Here is a 12,367-nt window from a genome sequence, read left to right on the forward strand (position 1 = left end):
GCTAGAACATTTACACAAAAAAAATTGCACTACTAGAACATTCAGATAATATTTATTTGGTTTATTCAAATCTGAATAAATTAATTTATGAATAATCATAAATTCATAATTTTACTCGAATACTACATGTTAGTTTTAGTTTCTACAACCAATACAGAAATTATTTTTAACAATAATAGAAGATCTTAAAATTTATGATTATCACATTATGAGAGCATAATTCAAAATATACTTGGATTTATGTTAAATTATTCTTGAGTTATGGTTGTTCTTTGATGTCAAAATCTAATTTAATTTAGGAACTTGTTTGCACCACGCTTCCACTGCTCCTAGTTTAATATTTCTAGATGTTTTTCCCTCTCTTTTTTCTTTTCTTTCACTTTCTGGTTAATGACATAGAAAAAATCAAAACCTATTATTTTTTAGAGAAGTTTTTTTTTTTTGGTCACGTCTCTCTTTTAACAACCGTAACTTTTATATTTCTGTTTTAAAGAGAGAGGAAAAAAATATCTTTTAGTTTTATTATTTTAAAATTTTCAGTACTTATTCTATTTCTTTTATTGAGTAACAGGTATCATATATAATTCACTATAATTAAAATTACTTTTATTAATTACATGGATTATATTATTATTTTAATAAAATAACTTATAAAATTAAGTTAAGATGGCAATTTAAGAATTTTGAATAATTTTGTAGAGTTTGAGTAGTCTTATCAACCAAAATTCATCTTTTATAAATATAAAATTATTTTCGTTTTTTTGTGGATAATTAGCATTTTAAATTCTCTTGAATAAAAATAATAATTTATCCATATATTAAGATATCTCTAGTTTGAGAATATCTTGAAAGGTAATATTTTATAAGCGTTTTCATTTCTTAATTTTTTTTAAAACACATTTATTTATAATATTTTATAAGTATTCTCAGCTCTTAATCTATTTTCTATAAAAACACTTGCTTGAGAAAAAAATCTCTTCTATGATCTGTGGGGGTGGGTGGGTGATGCATTGATCAGAAACGCATCGCTCCTATTCAAGTGGTGGTGGCGTTTTTCAAAAGAAGATTGTCCGTTGTGGAAGAAGGTCGTATGTTCTTGTAATCATTTGAACTCTTCTGTAATGTTGTCAAAACAGCCATTACCGTTGAAGGGTGGCCCGTGGAAAGATATTTGTCAGCTTAATATTAGAGAGCCACAGACAAGAGGTATAATGATTAGTGGCTTGGCTATGGAGGTAGGAGATGGCAGACGCATTCGCTTCTGGGAGGATGACTGGCTACAAGGTGGTACATTGAAAGAGAGTTTTCCGAGACTTTTCTTGGTCTCAAACCAACAAGGATCTGTTGTAGGGGATTGTGGGTTCTGGGATGGGATAGAGTGGGTGTGGAACTTTCAGTGGCGGAGAGAGTTATTCCAATGGGAATTCGAGTTGCTTAATCAACTTCATGATCGACTACGATTAGTGAGAATGTCGCCCAGTAGAGAGGATGCAATTGTATGGAAATTTGATAAAACTGGTATATTTTCTACTAATTCCTTTGTGCAGGTGCTACAGAGAGAGACCCTGTCGGAGGACATTACAAGTTACAGTTTCACGAGCGCCATCTGGAGAGGACTGGTACCTCCAAGAGTTGAACTCTTTGCGTGGTTTGTTCTAGTAGGCAGAATCAATACTAAGGAGAGGTTGAGTAGGCTAGGCATTATACAGCATAGCGATAACATATGTGTCTTGTGTAAAAAGGAAGTAGAATTTGTGCACCATTTGTTTCTTGGCTGTGATTTTGCTTGGCAGGTGTGGTGTACTTGGTTGACGCGTGCAAATAGAGCGTGGGCTACCCCAAGGACGATCAAAGAACAGTTTGAGAGTTGGATTGAAGTGCCTGGACGCAATTCGGAGAAGAAGAAGTGGTTGATAGGCTTCCTTGCTGTTATCTGGAATATTTGGCTAGAACGAAATAACAGAGTTTTCCAAAGATCTGAGACAGGTGTAGATGACATCAAGAATAGGTCATTTATGAGCTACAAAGAATGGTGTGGTGTTGATCCGTTTAGTTGTTGATGGCAATGCCGGAGATGACAACGGATCTAACAATGTCTTTACTTTTGTTTTTCTCTGTTGGATTCTTGGTACTTGTTGCTCCACCTAGTGTGTTGAGCTTTTTCTCTTCAAAAAAAAATGATCTGTGGAACAGAAAAATAAAATTAGTATTATGGAGGTTAATTAAGAAACATATAAACACATATATACCAGAGTGAATTATAACTTCAACCATACTTTGTGGTCATTAACTCATTATGATGTAACGATACTATTTATTTGCACAAATGTTTTGACACTTTTTGTCTTCAATCCTCCCTTTCATTCCAATTTCATCATTCATATTGCTTAATGTTTACTTAAAATTCCAATCAAATCTGTTAAATGTTAATGTTTGATTGCTTGTAATAATGCTTAGTCCTCCTTCCTCTCTTTTTTAAAGTCAGTACAACGCTTTTAACCATCTCACCAGACGAATCTTTATGCTTTCATAGCCGACAATTCCTTAATTATTTTTGCTTTTTTTAACCAATTAAACCATTAGCAATTCAAGAACTCGATGATATATAATTAATTAATTAATTAACTAATTAATCACTATGGACAATGGAAAATGATGGCTACACCACACACATGAGATGGCCATAAGAGACACCATACAGTGTTAGTTTTAAATGCACCCAACCAACTTCATACTAATTATAAAAAAAAAATTATATATATACACACACACATGATTTAAAGTGGGTAAACAACCCTACAATGCAACTAATAGTATTTTACACTTATATAAGCTATCATGACCTCATATTTTAACTTGTTAAACGAATAACATAGGATGTAATTTATTTATTATATATTAGTTTTCTTATTTTTTCATATGCAAATTGCAAACAAGTAACAAAAGGCAAAAGAGATAGATGATGAAAAAGGAAAAGCAAGTGCTTCCTATAGTGTGGAGTATGTGAGAATCATGTGAAGTGCCGCCATCTCTCTCTCTCTCTCTCTCTCCATTGATCAAAAGCTTTCAACTTTGTCAAATTTTAACAAAAATAAAACGTACCCTTTTTGTGAGAGCGCTTCGTCTTCTTCTTCTTGGTTTTCAATGGCTTCAACTGCTTCTAGGTTCATCAAGTGTGTCACAGTTGGTGATGGAGCTGTAGGGAAAACCTGCATGCTCATTTGCTACACAAGCAACAAATTCCCCACTGTATGAATTCCTTTTCGCTGCCACTTTTTTGTGGTTTAACTTTCTTTATATATTTCTTGGTTGAGATCAATCGATCATAGTGAATTTCATGAGATCAATGTCTTTTATGATCGAGTGAGAGACTAAGAGTTGTGGGAGGAGAGGGTAACGTAATTATTGTTTGAAGAACATATGTTATTTCATCTAGGTTGTGTTGAATCTTTATATGTCTTGTGATTTTGGACACTGATAATTATGTTTATGGAGTTTGAGTTTGACTTTGGTGGTTTGTGATCAGGACTATATTCCCACAGTGTTTGATAATTTCAGTGCAAATGTGGTAGTTGAAGGCACAACTGTCAATTTAGGCCTTTGGGACACTGCTGGTAACTTGTTTATTGTTCTTTTACAATCTTCAGTTATACATGTATGTATTTATGTATACAGAGTAAATAATTTCAAGTTGCGCTGGCGTGATGCGATGCACAGTTTTGAGTTAAATGTATATGTAAACTGCAATATTGTGCCCGCAATTGTGGTTGCAGACCACACAATTTATCTGAATTTGACAAGTAATTGGATAAGTCATAGTAGTTTAAAACACTATTCCATCGACACATTTGAAATTGCGTTACATCATTCGGGTGTTGTTTGTGTGAGTGTGTGAGTGACCATGATGGTAACTTGGGGGAAACATCTGCAGTTTGGTTTCTTATGTAGCTGAAATTTTGTGATGGCAACTTGGCTAAGGTTGTGATGTTCCATTTGCTTCTAATGTGTTGTTGGATAGGGCAAGAGGACTACAATAGATTGAGGCCTCTGAGCTACAGAGGCGCAGATGTATTTGTATTGGCTTTCTCTCTTGTTAGTGGCGCGAGCTATGAGAATGTCTTGAAGAAGGTATCCTTGTCTCTCTATGTGCTATTACTTTACCGCCCCCTCTAACACGGTTGGGTTGACAAAATTGACGCACCCGAAACTTAATGTTTTTGGATATAAATTAAGGTGGAAACTCACATGCAGTTATCTTCATGTGAAATTGGTACTTAAGAACCGTTAGATGATTTGACATATTTGACTAAATTGTAATCTAACCATTATTAACTATCAAATTTCACATGAAGACAAACTGCATGAACGTTGCACCATGAGAATGTCGAAACTCACATGCAGTTCCCTTGCATTTTCTGATTCTGTATACACTGTTTCAGTGGATCCCGGAGCTGCAGCATTTTGCCCCTGGTGTTCCAGTGGTACTAGTTGGCACCAAATTAGGTAAATCGTCAAGCACTGGTTTTAATATTGGATTCAACCTAATAAGTGTTCTTTTGTTTTCCATATTCTTCATGAAGCATAACCCCATTTACTAGATACATTATAGATTAGATTACTTAGACTGTGATTTTGTTATGCTGAAACATATCTACTCATTTGATGTAGAATTATATTGTATGATATATTGAACAACATATTTCAACAAAAGTCAACACAAAGTTCCTTTCTATCGGCACACTGAATTCTTGATCACTTGTGAGGACTTCTTGAATTTCACTATTTGCATTTTTATGATGGCCATATAGATCTTCGCGAAGACAAGCACTATCTAGCCGATCATCCCAGTCTGGTGCCTGTGACTCGTGAGCAGGTGAAATATCTTCCTTCATCATCTGGATACATAGCTCAAACTTCAATAGGCTTTGGTTATTGAAGATGTTCTATTTTGTCGAAAACCAGGGGGAGGAACTACGGAAACGAATAGGAGCTAGCTATTATATTGAGTGCAGCTCAAAAACTCAGCAGGTATATATGTTCATGCTACCATTTTATTCTTACAGCACTTCAATATCTAAAACCTTTTAAACGAAGTAAAGTACCTAGTTGAGACTTGAGATCAGTATTATACTAGATTGTTCACCAATGTGGAAGAAAGGCATACTTTTCGAATTTCAGACACGCAACATCTGTTAAAGACAAAAGCAGAAATTACTCATCACCCTAATCATGAAATATGTTTAATATTTAATAGACCTAAGTTTTGGTGGTAAATATGTTAGTCCTGCTAAGATAGATATTCCTCCTTCTAGTCCTTTCTATATGTCACTGTCACTTTTTAGTACATCTTTAGATCAATGTTTCTAGAAGTACGATGGATAAAGGAAATGGATGAAATATTGATTATTTATTGGTACATCCTTAAATCACTTGTTTTCCTTGGGCCAATGATTCCTTATCCTTGACTGCAGAATGTGAAGGCTGTTTTCGATGCGGCAATCAAGGTGGTGATCAAGCCTCCACAGAAGCAACAAGAGAAGAAGAAGAAACCGCGTCCCGGGTGTCTATTGTAAGTAAACCTTTTCCCATGCACGTTGCATTCTTGCAATGTTATCCAAATCTTTGGCAAGCTTGATTATGCTCATTACTTCCATGAATGAAACATGACACCCTTTCTGTTTAACATTTCTTGAATTGTGTATTGTTCATGAACTACAGGAATATCTTCTGTGGAAGGAATATTGTTGGTCTTAAATGAAACAAATCATCATCACCTGAAGGCTTTTTCACTTGTCATAGGTGGGAAGTTATTATTTTGTATCAACGTTTGCAGCATAGCTATATATATATATAATGATATGTATGTATTAGGAAATTTAAGCTAAGCTCTTAGATCTGATTTCTTGTAAGTAAAGAACAATTGGCCCTTTTTTTTACTTTGGCTATTTGTTTATTATTTTATTTTGGTTTGATATGCATATTGATATATAATTATAGTTGGTTCACTTGAAAATTGTAACGAAGTGCTAGGAGTGAAGACATGATTACATTTGTTTTGCTTATTCAGCCGAATCAATTGTTAAAGAAAAATGTTTTGCTTATATGAAAAAGTAGAACTCATATTCTAACAAGCAATAGTTTTTCTAATCTTAGCCTTCTATCATCTCTTCCAACAATTTTATTGAGTAGGTGTGAAACTTAGTAACTTAAATGCAACAATGTGAATATCAAACTCTAGATATTTAAGTAAGAGAGGATGAGCCTCTCTTGTTTAATCACAATTCTCAAATTTTAGAATTATATATTTATTTTGGACATAGAGAAGTAAAATTTTTAATGACCAGTAACAAGTACTTCATCTAAGAAAATATTTTTGTTTTTTTTTCTTTTCACTATTTTCTATTTATTTATTTAAGGGTTTGTCGTTGGCCAATGACTTGCTGCAGGTACAAGGCGAGATTCAAACTCTCAATACTTTTTATTTTTGGTTTTCCACTGTATCTCCTAACCCAGCAGATCAAGACTAATCTTTGCAGATCTGAACTCTATTTAAGGGTTTGTCGTTAGCCAATGGGTTGCTGCATGCACAAGGCATAATTCGAATTCTTGACACTTGTTTAAGTGGACTAACTTGGTTCAAATTCTAAATACTTATTTAAGTACATTAGTGAGCTAGCGCTAACTACTAAAGTAACTCAAATTGGTTAAAAAGTAATAAATTACTTGCTTGGCAACAACAAGATCCTAGTATTTGCTTGGCAACCCACTAATAGACTTATAGTTATGTACCATAGACAAAATCAAAGCCCAAAGGATATGGCCAAGAAGCCCAAAACTTAAAATAAAGAGTATCAGATCAATCATAAAAGAAGGTTTTTAATAAGAAAAAGATCTTAACAGCACCAAATCCGTATTAAAAATGGCGGGTTACAAGTGGACTGGGTTCCCTTTTTCTTTTTTATGGGTGAGCAACTAGACTGGGTGTTCACATTGGAAAGTTTTTCTCCCAAATCAATCAATTTCTTGAAAGAAATATTGTCATTTTCAAACTATACCCAAAATAGCAGCAATTTTTTATTTTGATATTGTAGAATAGTGTGTGAAACATACACATATTAGACAGAATGATATTCAACAGAAAGTTTAAAATTGATAATACACCTCCTGCAAATTAACAATACATTTTTCGCAGATTATAACTTTTATGAATAAAAAAATATTTTTTACAATACAAGTCTCCTATAAATTGTACTTTTTAAAATATAAAAAAAATTATTTTTTTTTCTTACAATACACTCCCAATAATTTGTACGTGTCAAAGACACTTTTAAAAATTTGTTAAACATTAAATCACCTAATATTTAAGTCATTCATCATCATTAAAATAATATATAAAAAATTAGCCCCACACTAAGGCCTGGCTTGCAAAACTTACGAAAATGAGAAAGTCCTACTTAACCGACTAAAATGGAAAGAAAAGAGAACAAAGAGAAATTCCTATCCAACCGACAAAAAATATTTCCTTTCTTGAATATAGTGGTACTACCTAAATTTGAAGAGTAAAATCTAAATGGTGACAGAAAAAGAAAAAAAAATTAAAAGAAAGAATTAAAGGAAAAGAAGACATCATTGATCATACATGAAACTATGCAAGTTAAATAGAAGCTCATGGATATGGAGCTTTCAGCAAAAATAGTTAGGGGTTAAATTAAATAATCAATAATCAATTTCTCTATAAAGAAAAACTTGTATTACCTCAACAAAATCATGAATGAATAATGAATGCTTTTTAATAAGAACGGGTGAGGTAAGGCTCTATAATAATTGGAGTGGGCCTCTTTAATTAAATGCAATAACTTTCTAGACTTGAAAGAAAATATATATTACTATTGGGTAAATATTTTTTTCATCTTGGCCTTTTTTTCTATCAAATATATGGCATTCTAGTTATCCTTAAACTTTAATTAGATCATTGTCCATTAATAAAATTAGACAAATTGTCTTTTATAATCGATTGGCAACGGATTACTCGTCTGATGGAGTATGACATGTCAATGCCAAGTGCCAAGTGTCAACTCCAAATAATTACAAGGACTAAAAATTCTTTCTTACAAAAAAAAATAATAATAAAAAAATTTTTTCTCTTCTTCCCTTTTTCTTCTCTTCTCCTTTTATTTCTCCTCTTCTTTTTTTTTCTCTTCGGCCAGTTACCATCATTTCCGTCACCATTATCATCAAGCTTCACCTTCACGACCATCATCTTGGCACCACCATCACCAAACCAACCTCTCTTTTCTTCTTCTTCCTTTTCTCTTCCTCCTCTTCTTCTCTTTTTCTTCCTCCATCGTGCCATCTCCAGAACCACGATCTTCTCCCTCTAATTTGCCACCAATAGTAACCACCACCATGATTCCCTCTTCTTCTTCTTCTCGTCCTCACCCAACCTACCTCAATAGCTCACCCTAAATTTTCTCGGCATCACCAAAATTTTCGCCGCTTTCACCATCCTTTACGCTACCACTGCTAACAACTTCCTCTTCCTTGACTCGTAAGCCGTCCAAAGGCCTTTGTCCTGCCTCATCCTCAGCAAGCGCTACAAGAGTCTGGTGAGACATTCAAGTTTGTTGTCGAGGTTTTCTGGTTATCCCAAATTTTTGTTTTTTTTTTTTTGTATATATGAAGTGTATGCTAAATTGTTAATGATGTATGAATTACTAGGTTTATGATATTGTCAAGGTTAATGCAGAAAGAATTTTAAGGCTGTGGAGGTAGATAATAATGATAATGGATCTGAAGAAGAGAAAAAAGAAGAGGGGGAGAGAGGAGGAAGAGAAAGAAGATGAGAGAGTGTTTTAGTCCCTATAATTATTTGGAGTTGACACCTAACACTTGGTATTAACACATCATATTCCACCTGACACGTCAGACAAACAACTCGTTGTTAATCGGTTGTAAGGGTCAATTTGTCCAACTTTACTGATAGATAGGAGTCTAATTGAGGTTTAAGAATAATTATGGTGCGATATGTCTCAGAAAAAAAGGTTAGAGACCAAAAAAAAATATTTACTCTTACTATTAAAATCAACATAATTATAATTTAATGACAGCGACATGACGTTCCTTCGAAATTTTAACATCAAAATTTCAACAATAATCTTAAATTGATTGATCTACTCTATAAAAAAAATCTTTGTTTACAGAAAAAGAAAAGGGAGAAATAATTGGAATATTGTTCATTATTGGTTTGTTAGGTCACTTCAAAATTTAGAAGCTCTCCAAAAGGAGTCGATGAACAAAAGAGGAATTGAATTTCAACATTCTTGCTCGACAACTTAACTAAATGTTATAAGAGATTAATTTTAATGTACTAAATTCATAAAAAAAATTTATATAATTATTTAATTAAATTTATATATTTAAATAATTTTAAATAATAAATTTAAAATTAATTATTTTTATTAATACAATAATACATTTTAATTATATATGTACAACTTTTTTACGGTTTATAAAAATTAAATTCAAATAATAAATGTGTAAAGCTCATATAAATTCTATAAATAAATAATAACTACATTTTACATAATTTTAAAAATAAGAGTAAATTGACCGATATAACATATTAATCAAAAAATAACTATGAAATCGATTTGATTTAAGATAAAAACTAAATCGGTCAAAAATAAAAAATTTTTGTCGAATTAATTTAAATTTTTAAAAGTTAATCGATTTAAATTAATAAAATGCAAAAAAAATTATATATATATATTATTTATTAAAATTTTTAAATTCCTAACTCCACTAATTTAATGACCCGATTGATTTATATATATATATATATTTGAAGAATTTCTCCCTAAACACATGGAAGCAAAAGAAATAGAAAGGGAAAAGAGAGAGGAGGCACCAAACACAATTATATCTTATGTTTTTAAAACTAATCTTATTAGATGTACACTAAATCAGTTATTATTGTAAAATATATATATTAAAATATAAAATATATATTAAAAATAAATTAAATTATATATATTTGTATAAAATATATAATGATTGATTTTAATAGTTGATTTAATGTATAAATAGCACTTTTTTCCCCCCAAGAGTGAGAGGTGCATAGTGATTTCGTGACCCTTCCATGGAAGAGGAGGGACACTGGGTTTATATGACCATTGATTGTTACTTGCTGGTGAAACTGATTGCAACACCCATGTTATGTGTCCCTTTATTTATTTATTTAGTTGTCTTCTTTCTCTTGCCTCATTACCAAACCTATATATGTTTGTTCAATCACTCACACAAAAATATTCTAAAACCTTAATCATTCTCTTTTGGATATACTGTGGGCAATACGTTTTCCACCGTCACTAACTTTGATGTATGTGTTAGCATGGATCCTTCTAATTTGATTGATGTTTTTGTTAATCCAAATTAATTTATTAAGACTAATTAATAAAATAATCTTCATGGTTGCCACAAAGATAAGATAATCCACCAATGTGAATTTGACATGTCCTTAATTCAATTGCATTCGGAAGGATGACATCAAATGATGAAACGATAATGTATGATAAACAAATAAAAAGTTAATTAGGAAAAAGACAATGTTAAGGAGCTCATATTCCATTACTTTATTCCCAAGCTTCAATTATACTCCATTTCACTTTCCTTTTTCTTTTCAGGAGCTGTCTAGGATGGTAAAAATATATTTTGGTGTTTAAAAGACTAAAATAGATAATAAAATTTGTTGAGTTTAGATTTAATTTAAAATTTTATGATGACAAATATAATTAATTATTTTTTATTATAATTTTTATGATGAACAATATAAGAATCAATTAAAGATGATCAATCAAAGTAAATTAGAATCATACAAAATATCTACATTAATAAAAATATTATTAAAAATAATATTGAGTTATGAATTATGATTAAAAAAATTTTATTGGACAGTTGTTGCACTTTTTAATAATTTTAATATTGAGTTATGAATTATACAAAAAAAAATTTCTTTATGGACAGTTGTTGCACTTTTTATTGGAGAACAAAACTGAAAATTTTCACTCTTGAATGTACAAATAGCTAGTTGATAAAAAGGAGAATTATTCCAACATTAACTAGAAGATATCAAGCTCTATAAAAAAAGATTTTATCAAAGGAAGATGCAACCAATTCGTGTATAATTTCAAACCATACAAATAATCTTTTTTTGTGTTTTGTGTTTATATTTTTCTATGTCTAAAATTAAGTTTATATTGAGAGATACAAAAGGTTAAGAGAGTTGATCACACAAAAGTCATTTTAATTTATTGTTTGAGAGTTTTGATTTTAAAAGTGTGTTGGGTTAGAGTGAACTTTGTTCTTCTTAATTAGGTTGGATTAGCACCTAGGTGAATTATTAAATTTGGAATAACTTAGGTGAGTTATAAGAGTGTGAGTCTCTTAGAATTGTTGTTTGTAATCATGTAATTTTTTTGGAATTAGTGTTTGTAATCAATCTTGATTATAGTGAAAATTCTGCTATTGTTGTGGTGGAGACTGCACGTAGATCATATTACACTTCGTGGCTGAATCAGGATATATTGTGGTGTTACTCTTCTTCTTCTTTAAAATCTGCAACTTTCATTTTCCTTTTATTCTCCTACTGTAGGACGAGACAAAAACAAAAATAATCTCCTGTTTATCAGTTTTGCTGCATAATCTGAAAAAGTATTTATCACTTGTGTTTTCTTGATTTAACCCCTTTTCTCAACGAACTTGAAACCTTCAATTGGCATAAGAGTTTAGACTCAAGGGACAAGTTTAACAGTTTGAAGTAAAAGATTCATGGCACCCTTTGTGATTTACACGTTGATCGAAGGACAATCATGTTTTAAACCTCCTTTTTTCAATGGAACCCACTATTCTTATTGAAAAGAAAGGATGAGAATTTTTGTGCAATCAACTTACTACAATATATAAAAGATCGTTGTGAATGGCTCAGATGTTCCTACCAAATGCAACATTAAAGGTAATGTTTTTGTTCCAAATAAAGATTTCAAATGGACGGCTGAAGAAAAGAAGAAAGTTGAACTAAACGCCAAAACTATCAATACGATGCATTGCGATATTAGCTTTGAAGAATTCAAAAAAGTCTCAGGGTACAAAACTGCAAAGGAGAGATGGGATAAGCTAATGCTCACTCATAAAAGAATTGAACAAGTTCGAGAAACCTGTATTAACAAGCTTACGAAAGAATATGAAATATTTTTTATGATGGAACATGAATCAATTGATGCTTTGTTTAAAAGATTCTCCAAATCATCAATAACTTTGATGCAATGAAAAAATACTTCTCTGAAGTTGAACTTATTAGGAAGATCTTAAA

General features: G+C 31.5%; 1 protein-coding gene across 1 annotated transcript; it reads left to right on the forward strand.

The window, feature by feature from the left end:
• Positions 1-2,721: 2,721 nt before the first annotated feature.
• On the forward strand, positions 2,722-6,013 carry LOC112722379 (rac-like GTP-binding protein ARAC8). Its single transcript, XM_025773379.3, has 8 exons — positions 2,722-3,249; positions 3,527-3,614; positions 4,019-4,128; positions 4,440-4,503; positions 4,809-4,873; positions 4,963-5,028; positions 5,472-5,569; positions 5,719-6,013. The coding sequence occupies exons 1-8, from the start codon at positions 3,145-3,147 to the stop codon at positions 5,756-5,758; spliced, it is 636 nt and encodes a 211-aa protein (XP_025629164.1). The 5' UTR covers positions 2,722-3,144; the 3' UTR covers positions 5,759-6,013.
• The last annotated feature ends 6,354 nt before the right edge of the window (positions 6,014-12,367 follow it).

This window comes from Arachis hypogaea, chromosome 11, assembly GCF_003086295.3.
Source record: "Arachis hypogaea cultivar Tifrunner chromosome 11, arahy.Tifrunner.gnm2.J5K5, whole genome shotgun sequence".
NCBI classification, from domain to species: Eukaryota; Viridiplantae; Streptophyta; class Magnoliopsida; order Fabales; family Fabaceae; genus Arachis; species Arachis hypogaea.

Bases quoted from the DNA above. Each gene is read 5' to 3' on its own strand.
- LOC112722379 (XM_025773379.3), top strand. From the start codon at position 3,145: ATGGCTTCAACTGCTTCTAGGTTCATCAAGTGTGTCACAGTTGGTGAT. The intron at 3,250-3,526 runs GTATGAATTCCT...GTTTGTGATCAG, and splicing joins CAAGCAACAAATTCCCCACT to GACTATATTCCCACAGTGTT. The intron at 4,504-4,808 runs GTAAATCGTCAA...ATGGCCATATAG, and splicing joins ACTAGTTGGCACCAAATTAG to ATCTTCGCGAAGACAAGCAC.